We start from the raw sequence: 16,528 nt of genomic DNA, 5'->3' as shown, positions 1-16,528 counted from the left end.
AAGCAAACGATTCAAGTGGAAACCAGAATGGAGTTCAACAAAGATGACTTCGCGAATTTGAACTTTTTGGTAAAAGATGGAGCACAGAATATGCCGGAAAAGTTGGATTTCTTCTTCGATGCTTTCACTAACAAGTTAGTTTTTTGCTGTAACTAGGCATTTGGCGTTCTCAACTTCAAACGAAGAAAACATATAACACGTTTTTTCTTATCTAAAACCAAATTAATTCCCGATCCCGTCATGATTTGAAGCTCAAAACAGCCGACGGATCGCAGTTTTTGATGACAAATAAGGAGATTGTATGCCTGTTCTCTTCATATTTTCGTAAACAATTGGACGAAACGACTACTGAATACTCAATTGGAGGAGCAGATACTTTGGAAATCATTGACATTGTACGGTGAAGTTAAAAATGGAGATTGTTAAATGATTAAATACATTTTTCAGTGTCTCACCTTCATGATCACGAAATACTACAAAAAGCCTGTTCTCTTCACGCCAAAGCTTGCTTTCGATATTTACACGTTGGCCAAGCAATGGAAGGTTTCTAAACTAGGTGCTCACAAAAGCTCTCTTGAGAAACAGCTATGTGAGGAGCTGAAAAAGGTAATAGTTTATTATGCTTGCTCTAATGAGTTTATAGTATAGATTTTCAGAACCACGAAGATCTGATGTACGTTTGCAATTTGCTGATCGTTTCCGAAGATTCTCATTTCCACAGAGTTGAAAATTGCTGCATTGCCACTTTGGTTTTCTATCATGCTCACGATTTCATCCGTATCGAAGAGGTCAGTTGTAGTTTGTAGCTCTCGACACCTGCAGGGTGAAAACCGGTACATGTCGGGCGCTGCGGAAAAGGATGCATTAATACCATAGATAATTGCAGAGTCACCCACTGAAAAAGAGGCTTTTCCGGCAGGACGGACACGTCGATTCACTGATGGTGCAAGTGAAGAAAGCATATGCTCTGTCTCTTAATACCATGTGTTTTCTTAAAATTCTAGAGGACTAGTTTGATTATAGAATAAAGAGTTGTACTGAAATCTTTGTTTAATTTGGGGAATCTTTTCAGGCTTACAGCGGCCCGCACTCTATTTGATCTCCGAAAGTTGTAAGATGCTCATTAGCATAAATTCTATCTGGTGGAAACTTTGAAGAATGTGTGCACTTTAAAAATTAAAAAAAAAACATAAAAGAAGGGAGCAAATAGCACAAAAAAAGCAAACACTCGAAAACTCGACCGACCGCTAATCTGCTATGAAGAGGATCTCGCCATCTGATTAGAGTTTTCATATTTTTTACATATCGATTTTTGTTTTGGTCACTGGTATTTGTTAGTGAAAATAATGACAATTTGTTGGGATGACTGACTTTTTGTAGTTTTATGTAGTTTTATGAATAAATCCAAGTATATCATTCAAAGTTTTTGAGTGCATCATCTACTGTCTAGCGTTCAATTGTCAAAAAGTTGTCGAAACTGTTGGAACTGTAAATATAATGTCGAAAGCTCATGGACATCCTACGGAACTTTCTGTCCCTTTTTCTACATATTCTGCTCATTCAGTACTTTCTATGCGGCTTATTTTTATACTCTGAAATTTAGCAATCTCACGAATTTCAAATTCAGCTTACATCGAACCAACAGAGTTCCATATTTTTATAAATCGGCAAAGTTTGAGAAAGATCTTGAAGTGACAGAGGTTTTCATTAAAACTGTATTAATTCAAAATAGTTGTATCAGATCACATAATATTTCTGACAAAACAAAATAAAAATACAACAATGGCGAATACAAAAGAATATCGTGATTTTAAATCGAACATATTAAAAATTAAAATTAGTCAGATATGTAAAGAAATAGGATATGCAACTCAAGTAGGTAATAGCTCTTCGAACAAATTATGCATCCAAAATTCTCAAACTTTTTGTAGCTTTGATGGTGATACATTATCATGTCTACTATTTGGGCGTTTCCGTATGTTCCGTTCAGTCATGTTTTGTGCAGGCCCAGGAGACCCTTCGAGTGGATTTTCGTCCAGTGGTTCTTTGTCCAAATCTTCCAGCGGAATTTCGTCCACAAGAGTTTTATCTGTTTCAGTTTCTTCGGGTAAATCTTTGTCCAGTGCGACGTTGTCCATTTCTGATACCTCCGATTCACCTTCTTTCCTTGAATCTCCGTCATGGGCTGAATCGACTATTTGAGATTCTTCTGATGGAACTTCTTTCAACGAGTCACCTTCCAGTTGAGATTTGTTTGGCGTAACTTCATTTGAGCCATTTTCAGAATCATTGAAATTATTTGCCTCAAGTGTTGTTTGAATGCTGTTCATAATCTTTTCTATCCCTTCCAATTGGTACAAAAGAGTATTCAGATTTGGCGGATCCAATTTTGAAGAAGTATCAGTTTTACTATCCTCTTTTGCGAACTCTCGAAAGTTTCGAAGTGACTCTTCTATGCAGGATTTTTCGGAAACCAGTTCTTTACATCGATCGCCTTCTTGTTTTCCAACTGCTGGATTAGCTTTAGCTCTCAAATCAGATACCTCAATTTGAGTTATAAGTTCAGATAAAAGCGCGGCTAACATGTTTTCCGTAAGGAAATCGGTTTTTGAACGCCGCTTTTCGGTTGGTAAAAACTGATTTAACACGCCGGCAAAAATAATACATCGTTCGCTTAGAGCGTACAAAGAATCCACGTGTTTTTTCAAGAGAGTGTCCCGATCCTGATCCTCATTTAATAGTCTCGTCGATTGTTTAGTATCCTGAAAAATCAATTATTTTTAATTGAAGATTGGTCCACAAAATTATCTTTTAAAACAAGTTGCACTTTCGAAATCGTTCGGATAAAAAAATATTTGAAAAGATTTACTTTTCCAGTATTTAAAGGTGAAATAGTTTGGAACGTTTTTAAAACTACCCCTATGGTGCCAAAATTACCAAATATCAAAATAAAACTTTCCAAAAAATGTTTGAAAATTTCTCATTTACTATCAAAAAGTAACAATTTAAAAAAAAAATTAAAAAAAAAGTAACAGTCAGTTTTTGCCATTCATAATTTTGGGAGTCAAGAAAAAAGATTGTTTTCCGACATTTTTTTACCGTAATTTTGTTTGACTAATTCTAATTAAAACATTTTAGGGGTCTGAACATGCGACACTGCTTTGGATTTTTTCAAAAGCTCATATTTTTCAAAATTTCGGCAATTTGCCTTTTTAAAATCCATTGAAAAATAATCAACATACCTCTTGATTATTTTGGAGACTTTCGAATGTTGGAGAAAAACCCAATGTGGTCGGTCTGGAGAGAGTTACGAATTGATCAGCAGATTTCGATGGATCCTGCTCAGCTTGATTTGAAGTCGACGGTCCGGAATCCTTTTTCAAACGATCTTCATCTTCTTGTTTATTTCCCATTTTGGAATTACTATCCAGAATGGATGGTCGGATGATAGATTCCATTGGCTCATTCGTGACTTGATCAGCAGATGACAATGCACTTGGCTCTTGTTCAGTTTGTTTTGGAGTCGATGGTTCAGCATCCATTTTTGAACGAGAATGCGAAAGTCGAATATTACCTGTAAATTTGAACAAATTTGGTTGAAAAAACTACTTTTTGAACAAAAAAACTTCAAAAAAACGATAAATGCAATAAGGAAAAATTAAAAAAAAAAAGTAAATGATATGCAACAATGGTTCGTTGCTGCGCAAGTGGTTTCCTTTCGCGCGTTATTTCTATTGCTATACTCGCGCGCAAGGGTTGTAGATCAAATGTGGAATATGTTTTTTTTAAAAACCTTTTCTGAACTTGGGTATTGGATAAAAAATGTTGAAAAGTTCAATTGTAAGACAAAGCCATAATAGAAAAGTAGTGAATTTAACGAAAAACTTGTTAAAACTCCTGGTAGAGAAATTTTTACTTTTTAAAAAAATCCAAGTTTTCCGAACAAAATAATTATTAAAATTTGAAGAGCACTATCAACAATGTATTTCCTCTATTAATATGGCATGAAGATAGACCATTGAAAATTGCAATTGCAATCCGATTTCAAAATTGTTTCTCAATGAGAGGATAGTTTTCAGTGAAACTTTTTACCAGCAACAACTCAAATGTACATTGCAGCAATATTCATTAAACTTGTGAACTTTGGTTTGAAAAAAACGTAACATTTCTGTAGTTTCTTATTTTTCCGAGGTGTTTGTCGATTAGAAGCAATCAGATAGGCGGGCGTTGAGAATTCCCTTATCCTAATAGATCAAGAAAGGAAACCTTAGAAAACTTCCGCAAACTTCTTTTTGCTGAAGCTCTAACCGATTGTCATTTGATATTGAATAAGAATTCCACGGGAGCGCATTACCCTCGAACGGATGGAATATCTACAGTTACTTTACAATTCTCTTTTCTATGTCATTGTAAGGATATCAAAATGTATTTATTCTATATCTGCAAATCAATTAGGATCATTCACAAGTATCATCTTTATCTTCCTCTGTCATCTTTTCACACGCAAACTGTTCCAATTGGCTGATCACTTTTTCCGTTTTTATCTTCAGAGCCGGATCCTTGACATGCTTCAGTCCATAAGTCAGAGCAATCACATAAGTGAACATGTATTGAGACAATGTTTCGATAGCAGCAGGACGTTGCGAGCGAACTGAGAGAGCGATTTCCTGAAGAATAAAACTAAATTAGAGATTTCTCGGATGCACTTACTTTGATATTTGGGGCTTCTCCTGCCTGCAACTTCTCAATAGCCAAAACTGCCACAAAAAATGATCCTGCTCTACCGGCTCCGTAATTGCTCACAATAGCACAAGAAGCATCACAATCCTTAGAAAACAATCAGGATTTAGAACTCTTCGATAAACTTACAATATCAGATTCAAACACGCTTGCAGCAGTTGCAGCAATTCTGTTATAACCCATCGTTGGAATCTTCGCATCAGGCCAAAAATCGCAAATCTCAATCATTGCAAATGGAGCTTCTGCACAATCCTTTGGCACAACTTCATAGTACAATTGAGTGTTTGCTTGCTCTTCAGTCTTCGGCACAGTCTTCCGATTGTTCACACGAATCGTCTTGAACTCTTTGAAGTCTTCTGGAAAGTACTCGCTCAGAGTAGGTTTATCGAGTTCTTCTTCGCCAAGAAGAATGAAGAGTCTTTGGATCTTTTGTGAGGCAACCATTATCCAGAATGATTCAAGAGATTGCGGTGAGTCGACAATTGCAAGTTGGGCAAGGATTGTAGACTTTGTGGTTACCTGGAAAATAACTTTTGATATATGATTTCACTTTTATTTTTGTATGACAACGCTAACATGCAACTGTGACTCGCTAGATAAGTCCAAACACGGACTGTGCCATCTAGTTTTTACGAGACCGATGGAGTTGCACTTTCATTTCGAAAATTTATGTGTTGAATTCGTACCGATGGAATAGTCAGAGTGCTTCCGTGATAAAAGAAATCCGCTTCTCCACCTCCTTTGACCCGATTTGTATCGTACAATTCAACATTCTCCGATTGAGAAAAATCAATATTCTTCTTGAAAGCTTGACACTTCTCAAGATCTGCTTTCATTGTGTCAATCGGTTTGAATTCCGGTTCCATCGTCTTTCGAAAATCCATTTTTTCCAACAACTCAATCCACACTTTGACACCCTTTTCCACGTTCTTCACATTTCCAGAAAAGTCCATATGACTTTCTGCCTTTCCGAGGGTAAGTGTTGATGGAGATTTTGAAGCACTGGTTTCCTGAAAAAAACGAGAATTGTCCAAGTTTTGATAGTTGCACAACACTACCTCTTTCTTCTTTTTCAATTTCTTCCCTTTTTTGCTCTTGAATCCTTTTGCAGTGATCTCCATGAAAGTCGTATCGATTTTAGATTTTGGATCGGTAGGCAATGCAGAAGTAGGGCCAGTAGCTTTTTGCTTTGAATTGGAACGAGATTTTTGTGGTCTTCTGCTCAACTCAGAGCCTCTCTCTTTGGACATCTGTAAATTTTTGATTAATTACTGACACTTCCAAAATTCACGAAGATGTGCTTTTTATTGTTGAGCAAACCCCAAAAATGTTGCTTCATAGCGCACACTCACCGATATCGACTTAGATCTCTTCTTTTTCTTGAACTTATCAGCGAACTTTTGTAACAGTTTCGTCTTCGATTTTTTCTTTTCCATCTTGATTGAAGCAAGCTGGCGACTGTTGGTGAATCGAGAAATGGCAAGATTTTGAATTGATATTTGTTTTTTCTTTGCATTATATAAATAATGAACACGTTTTGAAACGTGGAAGATAACGTGAGAAAATTATTTTTTAAAATTAATTTTTTGCAGGCTCACGTATATTTATTGTTTTATTTTTTATTTATTTAACATACACATGATCGTAATAAACATCAACAAATATGCGCTGCACGATTACTCGAAATCATACTTTGAAAAGAGAAAAATCAAGGGTTGATTTTTTTCAACTGTCGCCGTTTCAATTCAGAACTGATAAAAATAGTTAATAAATCAAAAAAAAAGTAACTCAAAATTATAGGGCTCTGTGGGCACGAGGGCACGAGATAGGGCACGAATTCTATAAGTTTGTTAGAGGATAGATGATGGGTGGAGGAGTCATGTCACTAATATAACAAATGTGACCTTTTTCAGTTCTGAATAATTTTTTTCTGTGAATAGCCTTGTTGCGAAACTGACGTTTATTCAAAATAAAAATAAAGTGCAACAACAATAAAATCTGTCGTTTCTACTTCTGTTTAGCATATGCATCCGAATTTGGACAACATCCATCATCAGCGACCAAGATAAATCCATATGGGCATAATCCACCGATAGCTGGCATTGGTTCAGAACGACAGGCACGTGCATCAACATCAGACACATCCTCAGAACTGCAACAGTTGTCTCCATTAATAATAGTCATACCATCAGCACATACTCCGTCGACTGCTTTTGTGGTTTCAGATTTGCAAGCAATATTTGCGGCTTCTGTAAATAAACAAATGGGTAATTTGCTTTTTTTTACATCGAACTTTCGAACTTTCAAATTCTCAAGCTCAAACCTCCCTGTCAGTAGTTTCTTCATCAAGGCTTGGGACTCGAATAAACTTTAAAATGGTCTGCGATTTTCTGTTCAAATTACAAACAATTATGCGAACGATGGGTTACGATAATTATATTTGAAAGATCACTTCCATGGAAAAACATATGTGGAAAAACAAAACAATACAAATTTGCAAAGAGACAATTTTCAGCTTCCTCATTTCACTTTTTTTATTGTTTTGGAGGAAAATGTATTTTTCAATAATTCCATTTGTATGTCTCGCCCCGCCTTTTTTACAAATGGTTCCTTTCTTGGAAAAGCCAGAAGACGGTATTTAACCAGTTGGGTATAATAACATTCTCCAGTGTGTGCATAACTATGGATCAGATTTACAAGTATGGATCTGTTGTGTCAATTCCTTTGTATAATTGCAGGTAGAATCTAGAAAATGAATTAGAAATCAAGTCCAACAATCTTTTTTTATTCGCTGAAGAATTTATTTTTCAGTCATCAACTTCTAACTTCTGATGAATGGTCCGAAAAGTATGGGGTTCGTCGACCTGTCATCGGTGTCATTGAGGCAACTTACGGAATCCTAATAAATATGTTCTACATTCCCGTTTTGTTTGTGATGTTTGAGAAGAAACAGTTCAGTATGTCATGCTATAAAATTATGGCTCTTTTGGCAACTGTCGATTTTGGCTCCATCTCAATAAACTGTATAATCACAGGCTTCTTGGCATATCAGGGAGCCGTGTTCTGTTCGTATCCAAATTTAATCTACATCTCCGGGACTGTTGGCAAATGTTTTTGGTATTGCTCGTGTCTCACGACGATTATTCTTGTTACTAATAGATCGTTGGATTTGACATTCCCGTCCGTTGGATATGTATTATTCGATGAAAAACGGACTTTTATACTGCTCACATTTCCAATTTTATATGGAATATGGTTTCTCTGGTACAATCCACCAATTGTCTTCACTTCGAAGTTTCATTCTTGGTTTTACGACCCAATGATTTTCGAGGGAAGAGCCGTCGAGTATGATAACTTTCCTATTTTGTTCAATAATATGTTGGTTGTGACAACTACGTGCTTCTTGTACACAGTGTTTTGTTGTGTTCTACTTGCAAAAGGAAGAAGTGTGAAAGCTGGATCAACGTCTAAAACTGTGGTTTGTAAGCAATTTTTACACCTAGAAAGCTAACTAAAATGTTTTCAGAGCCATCAAATAGTCTTCCAGTCCACTCTAATCTGTGCCGTTAATTTTCTGACTTCTGGGATATATGTGATAATAAGCTACGCGAATTTACCACTTTGGATCATTGTCGGCGGGCAATTTTTGTGGCAACTTGGCAGTGCTTCTCCTCTTTTTATTTATCTAGTTTTCAATAAAACTATCAGAAATGGGGTGAAAGCAAAACTTGGAATAAAGGTGATTGATAGAAGTTAGAATGATATTGTAATCAATAGTTTCAGATAATGCGGCGAAAGAATACAATCAGCACAATTCACAAGAGCAGTACTTCCAAATATTCAAGACGCTCCACAATTCGCTCCGTACAGAAAATAAGTGTATAATAAATCCACTGCATTGATAATTTATAAATACAAAACTCTATAACTCTGTTTTTGATATATGCACATGAACCATTAAGAAACCATAAGATTATGAGAATGCCTACCGTTTGGGGGAGAGAGACGTAGACAACACAACTGTCTCTTCTCCCTTACCTTTGTCAAAATAGTGACCTCAAGCACTTGAGCCTGTAGAGAGAAGTAAGCCAAGATATACGAGCGAATTTGGCGTCCATGTGTAGGCAAAATCAAGAGGCATCGTTCGCCTTTTTTACCAATTCCACCGGACCAAAACCTGAATTTTACGTCGTCAAAACTTCAATACAAGGCTGTTTCGTTTTGAGCGTTTTTTTTGGGTCTACATGCCGTCTCCCAGGCACCCCTCATTAGTGTGAGGAGGTTTTCAAGAATATTGTTCTGCCGATAATTCCAAAACAAAATTTACCTATCAAACTGAAAAAAAAACAGTTCAATGCGAGTTTAGTAAAGGCCGAAAAAATGGATCAAAACGATTGACGTCATCATCGACAACAAATGTACGTACTCTAAAAAAATTGGTTCTGCTTTACTTACCTCTCATCACTTTCTTTGTACCGCAAATAAATCTTAGAAGATGTCAATTGTCTTTAATCCTAAAATAACAGATTGTCACTAAATCATGAACGCGCAATTCTATAAGCTTTTGTGATATTCCGTTAAAGTATATTCTTTCATTGAACCAGAGAAATTGTCAGTGAAATTTTCTTAATAATAATCCTGTTTTAATGTTTAGAACATTTTCGTCATATATTTGAAAATTGTTATCTAGTTCTAAGAAACTTGCCTAGAGTTTTCCAGGATAAGATTGGCTGAACACAAGAACCATCCAATATTCATTAAACAATTTCCAAATATGAGCCGCCATTTTTTCGACGTATCTTCCATTCAAAGTATGCGAATATTTTCTTGTAAAAATGATTTGATCGCAATTTAAAGCTGGAGGATGCTCGAAGATTTTGCATTTTTTATCCCATTTTTGAGTGTATGTTTTCAAAAATTTGTCTCTTGTCATTTGAAGCAACTAATATGATTCAGTGTAATATTTTGCCGTTATTTCTCCGCCCTGATCTCTCAGATCTGTTTTGTTTTTCTGAAATGGTTTTCTCAGAGATTTTTTGTTTTGCATGGGAATGTATTTTAATCAAATCTCATTTGATTCCTGTTTTCATTTCAGTCATTTCATTTTGACGTTCGCTCTAACTGAAAATGGATCAAGTGTACAAGTATGGTTCTGTGCTTTCAATTCCATTGTACAACTGCAGGTATGTTTGATAAAGCTTCAATCAACAATTATGTTCAAATTGTTATAAGGTCCAAGAACAAGATTATTACAAATATATGTCTAACGTGTATTATTCTCTATTGATCTCAAAAAATTAAAGTCACATAGTTTGCAAATCGAGAAATTCTTTTTGTAAAAACACATTTTTGGATAGTTTTTTGTAGCGTGAAATGATATACTTTTTTCAAAACTTTTACCGGATTTTTGAATTGCTCATTTCAAACCCCACCTTTATCTTCAGCTTCAAAAATTTGACATCCGAACAATGGTCTGAAAAATATGGTGAACGTCGTCCAATTCTTGGTATAGTCGAGGCAACCTATGGAATCCTGATCAACATATTATACATTCCCGTATTTCTAGTAATGTTTGAAAAGAAGCAGTTCAGCATGTCATGCTATAAAATTATGGCACTTTTGGCCTCCGTGGACTTTGGTTCCATAATTGTTAATTGTATAATCACTGGCTTCTTAGCATATCAGGGAGCAGTGTTCTGTGCATATCCAAATTTGATCTACATTTCCGGAACTGTTGGCAAAGGTTTTTGGTATTGTTCATGTCTCACTACAATTCTGCTTGTTGCTAATAGGTCATTAGACTTGACATTTCCTGATTTTGGGCGTGTGATATTTGATGGTAAAAAGACCTACATTCTCTTGATCTTTCCAATTGTCTATGGAATATGGTTTCTATGGTACAACGCACCAATTGTCTTCACTTCAACGTTTCATTCTTGGTTTTTTGATCCAATGATTTTTGAGGGAAGGGCAGTGGAATATGATAACTTTCCTGTTTTCTTCAACAATTTATTGGTCGTGGTGTCTACTTGCTTTTTGTATGCATTGTTTTGTACTGTTCTTATTGCAAAAGGGAAACATGCAAAAGCAGGATCAACATCTAAAACGGTGGTAGGTTCAAGCTAATTTCATGGAAGCTAATTTTAATAGAAAAGGATCAAACGCACCTAGCTCTCTGAGCTGAATAAATCACAAGAAGTATATTGTTGATTGACGTGACGTCACTTGAGCCTGGTCTGTAGAAAACAGACGTGACGTCAGATCAACCAAAATAGAGTTTCTAAAGTTTACTGGAAGTCTAGTGGGAAGAATGCACTATCCTGACGCCAATATTAATTTTTGTTTTCAGAGTCGACAAATAGTGTTCCAATCGACACTCATATGTGCTGTAAACTTCCTTACATCTGCAATTTATGTCATAGAGAATTACATAGCAGTTCCTTTTTGGATTGTGATAAGCGGTCAATTTTGTTGGCAACTTGGAAGTGCTGCTCCATTATTAATTTATTTCATTTTCAACAAGACTATCAGAAATGGAGTATGGATTAAAACAGGATTGAAGGTTTGATTTTTGGTTCGGAATTTCTATTTAAATTTTGAATTTAGACTGTCCGTCGGAAGAACACGATCAGCACATTGCAGAAAAACCAATCACGAATGATTTCTTTAATTCACTCCACACAGCAAATCTAAAACCAAAACACATGTCCTGTTCTCGTTTGCAGTATATTTTTTTTGGAACAAAACGAATACTACAAATTGCAGTTTTGGTTTTTTGTATCGAAAAATCAAAATAATGGTTTCCCTGTTTTTTGTAATTCACATATTATTTTATTTGAATCCCGGGATTCATACAATTTTAAATTTTCCTTCACTGCAAAACTCCAATGATCCAGATTCTGTGAAACCCAAAAAAAAATGAAAATTTCCCTGATAAATAAAAAATATAATCTCAAAAACTTGTCTGAAAAAAAATTCGTCACGAATAAATTTTTTTTTTCATAATGACTGGGAAAACAGTGATTCACTTTATTTTTGTACAAACTGAGAAAAATCATTGTTGAGACATTGTTCTCACGATAAGAATCTCAATACACTAGAAAGAATGGGAAAAAGCAACGATTAAAAGAAAGTCTAGGTCTTAAAGCATCGGATCTGAAAAAGTAGGTTAATGTGAAACCAGTGGAAAACAAACTGATAGAGTTTATTAAATCGAAAAATCGTATTGTCGCCATGTCAAATCATTTCGTAATAATTCGAAGATTCTACAGGGCCGCGCGCACGCAGCCCCGATACGCAAAAATTAAGCTGTTGGCGAATCTCAACTCGAGACTGCCACACAGGTCAGCCCGCCCAAAAGTGCAATGGGTAGGCCTCACCATGGGGATTCCGCCTTCTTGATCGCGAAATAACCCCCAGCCAGGTAAGTTTATGAATCGGGGGGTGGAGGGAGTAATGTACTGTTGTGTCCCGACATCTTGCGAGTTCCGCCGTTCGATATGGTTTGTGAGCGAGAGGATGGAGTCTGGTTATGGTAATAAATGATCAAAATTAATCGAATTTTACGAGTTAAATTAAATTTCTCGAATAACTATTATTTCAGATAAAATAAATGAAGCTTTTCAGAAACATATGTAATTTTGTTTCCAATAACCACGAACATAAGAGATAACATTCATATGCAAACTACTTCTGGTATTTATCTTTATTCAAGACGTTTCAAAAGATTCTTAAAAGTAAGATGCCCGATTGTCATCTCACAAGCCCCCACAATTCGGTCTGTTTCAACGCTGAAATCTTCGTAATTTTCAATATGAATTTATTTTTCAATACTCACCAACACATATCTCAGGTTTTTTACTCCACTTTCCTTCGGCCGCACTTTGATACAACTTCATTATTTTCAGAATATAAAAGTCAGCCGCATAGAAAGTACTGAATGAGCAGAATATGTAGAAAAAGGGATAAAAAGTTCCGTAAGATGTCCATGAGCTTTCGACATTATATTTACAGTTCCAACAGTTTCTACAACTTTTTGACAATTGAACGCTAGACAGTAGATGATGCACTCAAAAACTTTGAATGATATATTTGGATTTATTCATAAAACTACATCATATGTCTCATTTGAAAAAGTCAGTCATCCCATCAAATTGCCATCATTTTCACTAAAAAATACTATTTACCGAAACAAAAATGTATTATCAATATGAGAACTCTCATCAGATGGCGGGATCCTCTGCATAGCAGTTGGGTGGTCGGTCGAGATTTCAAGTGTTAGCTTTTTCTATTTGCTCCCTTCTTTTATGTTTTTTTTTTAATTTTTAAAGTGCACACATTCTTCAAAGTTTCCACCAGATAGAATTTATGCTAATGAGCATCTTACAACTTTCGGAGATCAAATAGAGTGCGGGCGGCTGTAAGCCTGAAAAGATTCCCCAAATTAAAAAAAGATTTCAATACAACTCTTTATTTTATAATCAAAGTCATCTAGAATCTTGAGAAAACACATGGTATTAAGTGACAGAGCATATGCTTTCTTCACTTGCACCATCAGTGAATCGACGTGTCCGTCCTGCCGGGAAAGCCTCTCTTTCAGTGGGTGCATCCTTTTCCGCAGCGCCCGACATCTACCGGTTTTCACCCTGCAGGTGTCGAGAGCTACAAACTACAACTGACCTCTTCGATACGGATGAAATCGTGGGCATGATAGAAAGCCAAAGTGACAATGCAGCAATTTTGAACTCTGTGGAAATGAGCATCTTCGGAAACGATCAGCAAATTGCACACGTACATCATATCTTCGTTGTTCTGAAAATCTATACTACATATAAGCTCATTAGAGCAAGAATAAACTCTTACCTTTTTCAGCTCCTCACATAGCTGTTTCTCAAGAGAGCTTTTGAGAACACCTCTGCCTTCCACATCTGCCATTCGTAATTCATCATTTTTTCCTAAAAGTTGCCGATCTAATTCACTTTTTGCAGTTTCCAAACGACGGTTTTCAGTTTCCAAAACTCCTTTCTCCCGTTTCAACTGCGTCCAACTCTGTTTCATCGTTTTCAGTTCTTCTTGTACAGCCTAAAATATTATCTATTCCAGCAATTTCTTATCTCTATTATATACCTTGTACTTATCATTCAACTTTCCCAACTTTTCAGAGTGCTCTCCATTAAGCTTATTCCTAATTTTTTTCAGTTTTATTTCAGCATCTTCTTTCAAAAGTTTTGCATCGCTCACGTCCCTTGTCAGCTTTTCATTGTCTTGCAAGGCACGTTTCAGGTCGGATGATAAGGATACACCAAGCGGCGTCGTCATCCTAAGCGGCGTAGACATGGCTTCCTGTTAAAAAATGTCACTTTGCCCAGAAAAATTTTGCATAGATTCCTTGGAGGGGTCCTACCCTTTTTAAAGCACAACAATATTTAATAACATTTATTATAGTATAAACAATTTAACTTTTCAGGATGACGAGGATGGTCGATATAGATCGATGGCGAGGATGGTCAGGATGCATCAATGACGAGGATGGTCGGGATGGACGGCTCGCGACAGGACCGGTACCTTCGAATCAATTACTTTTTTTCAGGTCATTTTTTATTTATTGTAGACCAATTTCGAAAATTAAATTCCGTAGGGCATTTTATTCCTCCAGATTCGTCGACCCTCCGAGCAGCTCCAACAGCAACAACAACGGCTCCAACCTCCCCAACCGCTCCAACAGTAACGACGAAGAAACGAATAATCTAATGTATTGTAAATAAAATATTGATTAATATTTTTCTGTCAATAAAAAAAACTTTATTTCAAATTTTTTCTATAAGTTTCAAACATCTAAATTAATTTTCAGGCTTTTTTCAAATTAGAAAATAGCGGGCGCAGTTTCGCTCGCTATATACTGGACTGCTTTAATAATTTTTAATATTATTTTTCAAGTTTGGGGGAAAATGAGAACATCAGTATGTTCTCCTTTTCCCCCCAAATCTCACCAGCTTGTTCGATACATCCTTCCGATTCCTCCTGGAAGCGATCCCAACAAACCGAGCAATTGCAAGTTAAGTATCATGATCGACATCGCTTCCTCGTCCGCTGCGAATTCGTCATCTGTCTGAAAATAACACATTTACACTTGAGAAATACTTTTCTAATATCAATCGCATTAAAAAATTTATTTTATTGTTTATTCAAAATAAAAGCGAGCGCAGTTTAGCTCGCTATACTGGACTGCACTCTTTGAATTTAAATTAGACTTTTTTTTGCAACTTTACCCTTTTTTCAGACAAGAAAAAAAATTTACGATCCATTTTTCGTGATTTCTCGAAATTTTCATCAGCGACCACAGCGTTTCAGTTTATTTCACTCCAATCCATTCCATCGAACCGGCAAGACCCTTTTCGTTGCACCTCCGCCCGATTTTTTTAAATATTTTTCTGAAAATTAAGTTGACGGCAAGATAAAAAAAAATTATTATTTATTTTTCAACAAAAAATTAACTTTAAAAATGGCAAAGAGCTATATTTTAAATGAATGGAAGAAAATAAAATAAAATCACAATCTCTCGTAAATCCTGCCCGCTTGTCTGCATTTGCGCGTCAATTTGTGCGCCGCGTGTTTGCGGCCAGTACACCGAAAAACACCGATGAGACAGCTTGACTACATGTAGCTACACGTGTAACTGCACGGAAACAGCAATATGAACATCCAAAGTTGTGGAAAACATCAAATTTATTATTTCCTACAAAATAGAGAGAAAAAAAATTTCGAAAAATTTTTTTTTTTGAGCTAAAAAAATTTTACTCTATAGGCAATCGACCACATTTTTATTCGATTCTTTGTTAATAATTGAAAACAAGTCAATTTTTATCAAAATTGTAATAAACATAACTTGAAACCATCAAGTACAATTAATACCGTGAAAATGAGCGAAAAAAATTGACTTTGTGCTCATTTGGAGAAATTTCAGTGATAAAAATCCGATGTACCCTTTGAACAAACCGGTGGATGTACCCTAAGAATGATTGTACCCTTTGCTCGAATGTACCCCAAGAACAAATGTACCCTCAATTCGATGTACCCTCGGATCATGGGCCGATGGAAGATGAGAGCACTTTTCGCGGAGTAGAATTTTGACGCCCCCAAGCCCCTATTCACACTTGCATTGCAAACATTTTGATTTATAAAAAAATCTTCGAAAGGTGAAATAGTTGGAAATGGATATTTTAGTTAGTTTTTTTTGTTTTGGAAATTTTTTGACGTGAAATTATTTTTTTTTTCATTTTCCACGAATTCTTTGAAAAATTTACTTTTGCAAATTCATTAAAAAATCTACAGACTTTTTTCACTTATTTTCAGCCATTTGGTAAAACTTATATGTGTGTTGGCAGACGAAAACATGGTGCATCGCCAACTTTCCTTTTCAGATATCCTAGAGCCTATGCAATTCACCACATTCTCCTGTATTCCGAATGCTTCTATTACTCTCAATGAACGAAAAATTCGCGCGCAACTACAACTTAGTGTTCCTATTTTCTCTTACACTGAAAGCAATTCCGCAAATTGCAAATGTGAAATTGCAAATGGTAGTTCCAACAATCCGATTTTCGATAAAACTTGACTAATTTTATAGGATGGACGAGTTTTCGTATATCACGAGTCCTTCATTGACACTTACTTTGCAAAGAACGTTCGATATGGTTTGGGAGGAAAGTTTACGAATATAATTAAATTTCTTGGAATAATTATTTCAGATTAAAAAAATTCAGATACGAACAAAACCAAATTAACTTGA

General features: G+C 35.8%; 7 protein-coding genes and 1 non-coding gene across 8 annotated transcripts; 3 read left to right on the top strand and 5 right to left on the bottom strand.

The window, feature by feature from the left end:
• Positions 1-281: 281 nt before the first annotated feature.
• On the top strand, positions 282-1,012 carry F14D7.1 (BTB domain-containing protein; the record flags this gene model as incomplete). Its single annotated transcript, NM_001380811.2, has 4 exons — positions 282-395; positions 448-606; positions 657-788; positions 887-1,012. 4 exons carry the CDS (start codon positions 282-284, stop codon positions 1,010-1,012), a joined length of 531 nt encoding a protein of 176 aa, NP_001366837.1.
• Positions 1,013-1,688: 676 nt separating this feature from the next.
• On the bottom strand, positions 1,689-3,574 carry F40G12.11 (Glutamic acid-rich protein). Its single transcript, NM_074137.5, has 2 exons — positions 3,243-3,574; positions 1,689-2,762 (listed from the first exon to the last, which is right to left on the bottom strand). The coding sequence occupies exons 1-2, from the start codon at positions 3,540-3,542 to the stop codon at positions 1,917-1,919; spliced, it is 1,146 nt and encodes a 381-aa protein (NP_506538.1). The 5' UTR covers positions 3,543-3,574; the 3' UTR covers positions 1,689-1,916.
• Positions 3,575-4,417: 843 nt separating this feature from the next.
• F40G12.10 (Tyrosine-protein phosphatase domain-containing protein) lies at positions 4,418-6,204 on the bottom strand. Its single transcript, NM_074136.3, has 6 exons — positions 6,093-6,204; positions 5,799-5,990; positions 5,427-5,750; positions 4,870-5,259; positions 4,711-4,827; positions 4,418-4,667 (listed from the first exon to the last, which is right to left on the bottom strand). The coding sequence occupies exons 1-6, from the start codon at positions 6,174-6,176 to the stop codon at positions 4,458-4,460; spliced, it is 1,317 nt and encodes a 438-aa protein (NP_506537.1). The 5' UTR covers positions 6,177-6,204; the 3' UTR covers positions 4,418-4,457.
• A 543-nt stretch (positions 6,205-6,747) lies between these two features.
• F40G12.9 (CC domain-containing protein) lies at positions 6,748-7,086 on the bottom strand (the record flags this gene model as incomplete). Its single annotated transcript, NM_074135.5, has 1 exon — positions 6,748-7,086. The coding sequence occupies one exon, from the start codon at positions 7,084-7,086 to the stop codon at positions 6,748-6,750; it is 339 nt and encodes a 112-aa protein (NP_506536.2).
• A 336-nt stretch (positions 7,087-7,422) lies between these two features.
• Positions 7,423-8,625, top strand: srt-74 (Serpentine Receptor, class T; the record flags this gene model as incomplete). The annotated part of the gene is made up of 4 exons (NM_001028737.1): positions 7,423-7,478; positions 7,552-8,218; positions 8,267-8,479; positions 8,524-8,625. 4 exons carry the CDS (start codon positions 7,423-7,425, stop codon positions 8,623-8,625), a joined length of 1,038 nt encoding a protein of 345 aa, NP_001023908.1.
• A 1,242-nt stretch (positions 8,626-9,867) lies between these two features.
• srt-33 (Serpentine Receptor, class T) lies at positions 9,868-11,433 on the top strand (the record flags this gene model as incomplete). The annotated part of the gene is made up of 4 exons (NM_074134.2): positions 9,868-9,923; positions 10,185-10,851; positions 11,090-11,302; positions 11,347-11,433. 4 exons carry the CDS (start codon positions 9,868-9,870, stop codon positions 11,431-11,433), a joined length of 1,023 nt encoding a protein of 340 aa, NP_506535.2.
• A 573-nt stretch (positions 11,434-12,006) lies between these two features.
• On the bottom strand, positions 12,007-12,171 carry F40G12.14. The gene has a single exon (NR_000606.1). It is a non-coding gene; the product is annotated as a small nuclear RNA F40G12.14 (small nuclear RNA).
• Positions 12,172-13,193: 1,022 nt separating this feature from the next.
• F40G12.7 (KLRAQ domain-containing protein) lies at positions 13,194-15,177 on the bottom strand. Its single transcript, NM_074133.2, has 5 exons — positions 15,038-15,177; positions 14,730-14,848; positions 13,867-14,082; positions 13,603-13,821; positions 13,194-13,551 (listed from the first exon to the last, which is right to left on the bottom strand). Exons 3-5 carry the CDS (start codon positions 14,074-14,076, stop codon positions 13,402-13,404), a joined length of 579 nt encoding a protein of 192 aa, NP_506534.1. The 5' UTR covers positions 14,077-14,082; positions 14,730-14,848; positions 15,038-15,177; the 3' UTR covers positions 13,194-13,401.
• Between the last annotated feature and the right edge of the window lie 1,351 nt (positions 15,178-16,528).

The sequence above is a fragment of the Caenorhabditis elegans genome, chromosome V (genome assembly GCF_000002985.6).
Source record: "Caenorhabditis elegans chromosome V".
Lineage (NCBI taxonomy): Eukaryota > Metazoa > Nematoda > Chromadorea > Rhabditida > Rhabditidae > Caenorhabditis > Caenorhabditis elegans.
This window is presented reverse-complemented; position numbering and strand designations above follow the sequence as displayed.

Excerpts from the sequence above, each read along its gene's own strand:
- F40G12.11 (NM_074137.5), bottom strand. The coding sequence starts at position 3,542 with ATGGATGCTGAACCATCGACTCCAAAACAAACTGAACAAGAGCCAAGT. Across the intron at positions 2,763-3,242 it reads GTCTCCAAAATAATCAAGAG|GATACTAAACAATCGACGAG; the intron begins GTATGTTGATTA and ends TTGATTTTTCAG.
- F40G12.10 (NM_074136.3), bottom strand. The coding sequence starts at position 6,176 with ATGGAAAAGAAAAAATCGAAGACGAAACTGTTACAAAAGTTCGCTGAT. Across the intron at positions 5,751-5,798 it reads AATTGAAAAAGAAGAAAGAG|GAAACCAGTGCTTCAAAATC; the intron begins GTAGTGTTGTGC and ends CGTTTTTTTCAG. Across the intron at positions 4,828-4,869 it reads GCGTGTTTGAATCTGATATT|GATTGTGATGCTTCTTGTGC; the intron begins GTAAGTTTATCG and ends TTGTTTTCTAAG.
- F40G12.7 (NM_074133.2), bottom strand. The coding sequence starts at position 14,076 with ATGTCTACGCCGCTTAGGATGACGACGCCGCTTGGTGTATCCTTATCA. Across the intron at positions 13,822-13,866 it reads AGTTGAATGATAAGTACAAG|GCTGTACAAGAAGAACTGAA; the intron begins GTATATAATAGA and ends ATAATATTTTAG. Across the intron at positions 13,552-13,602 it reads TATGTGAGGAGCTGAAAAAG|AACAACGAAGATATGATGTA; the intron begins GTAAGAGTTTAT and ends ATAGATTTTCAG.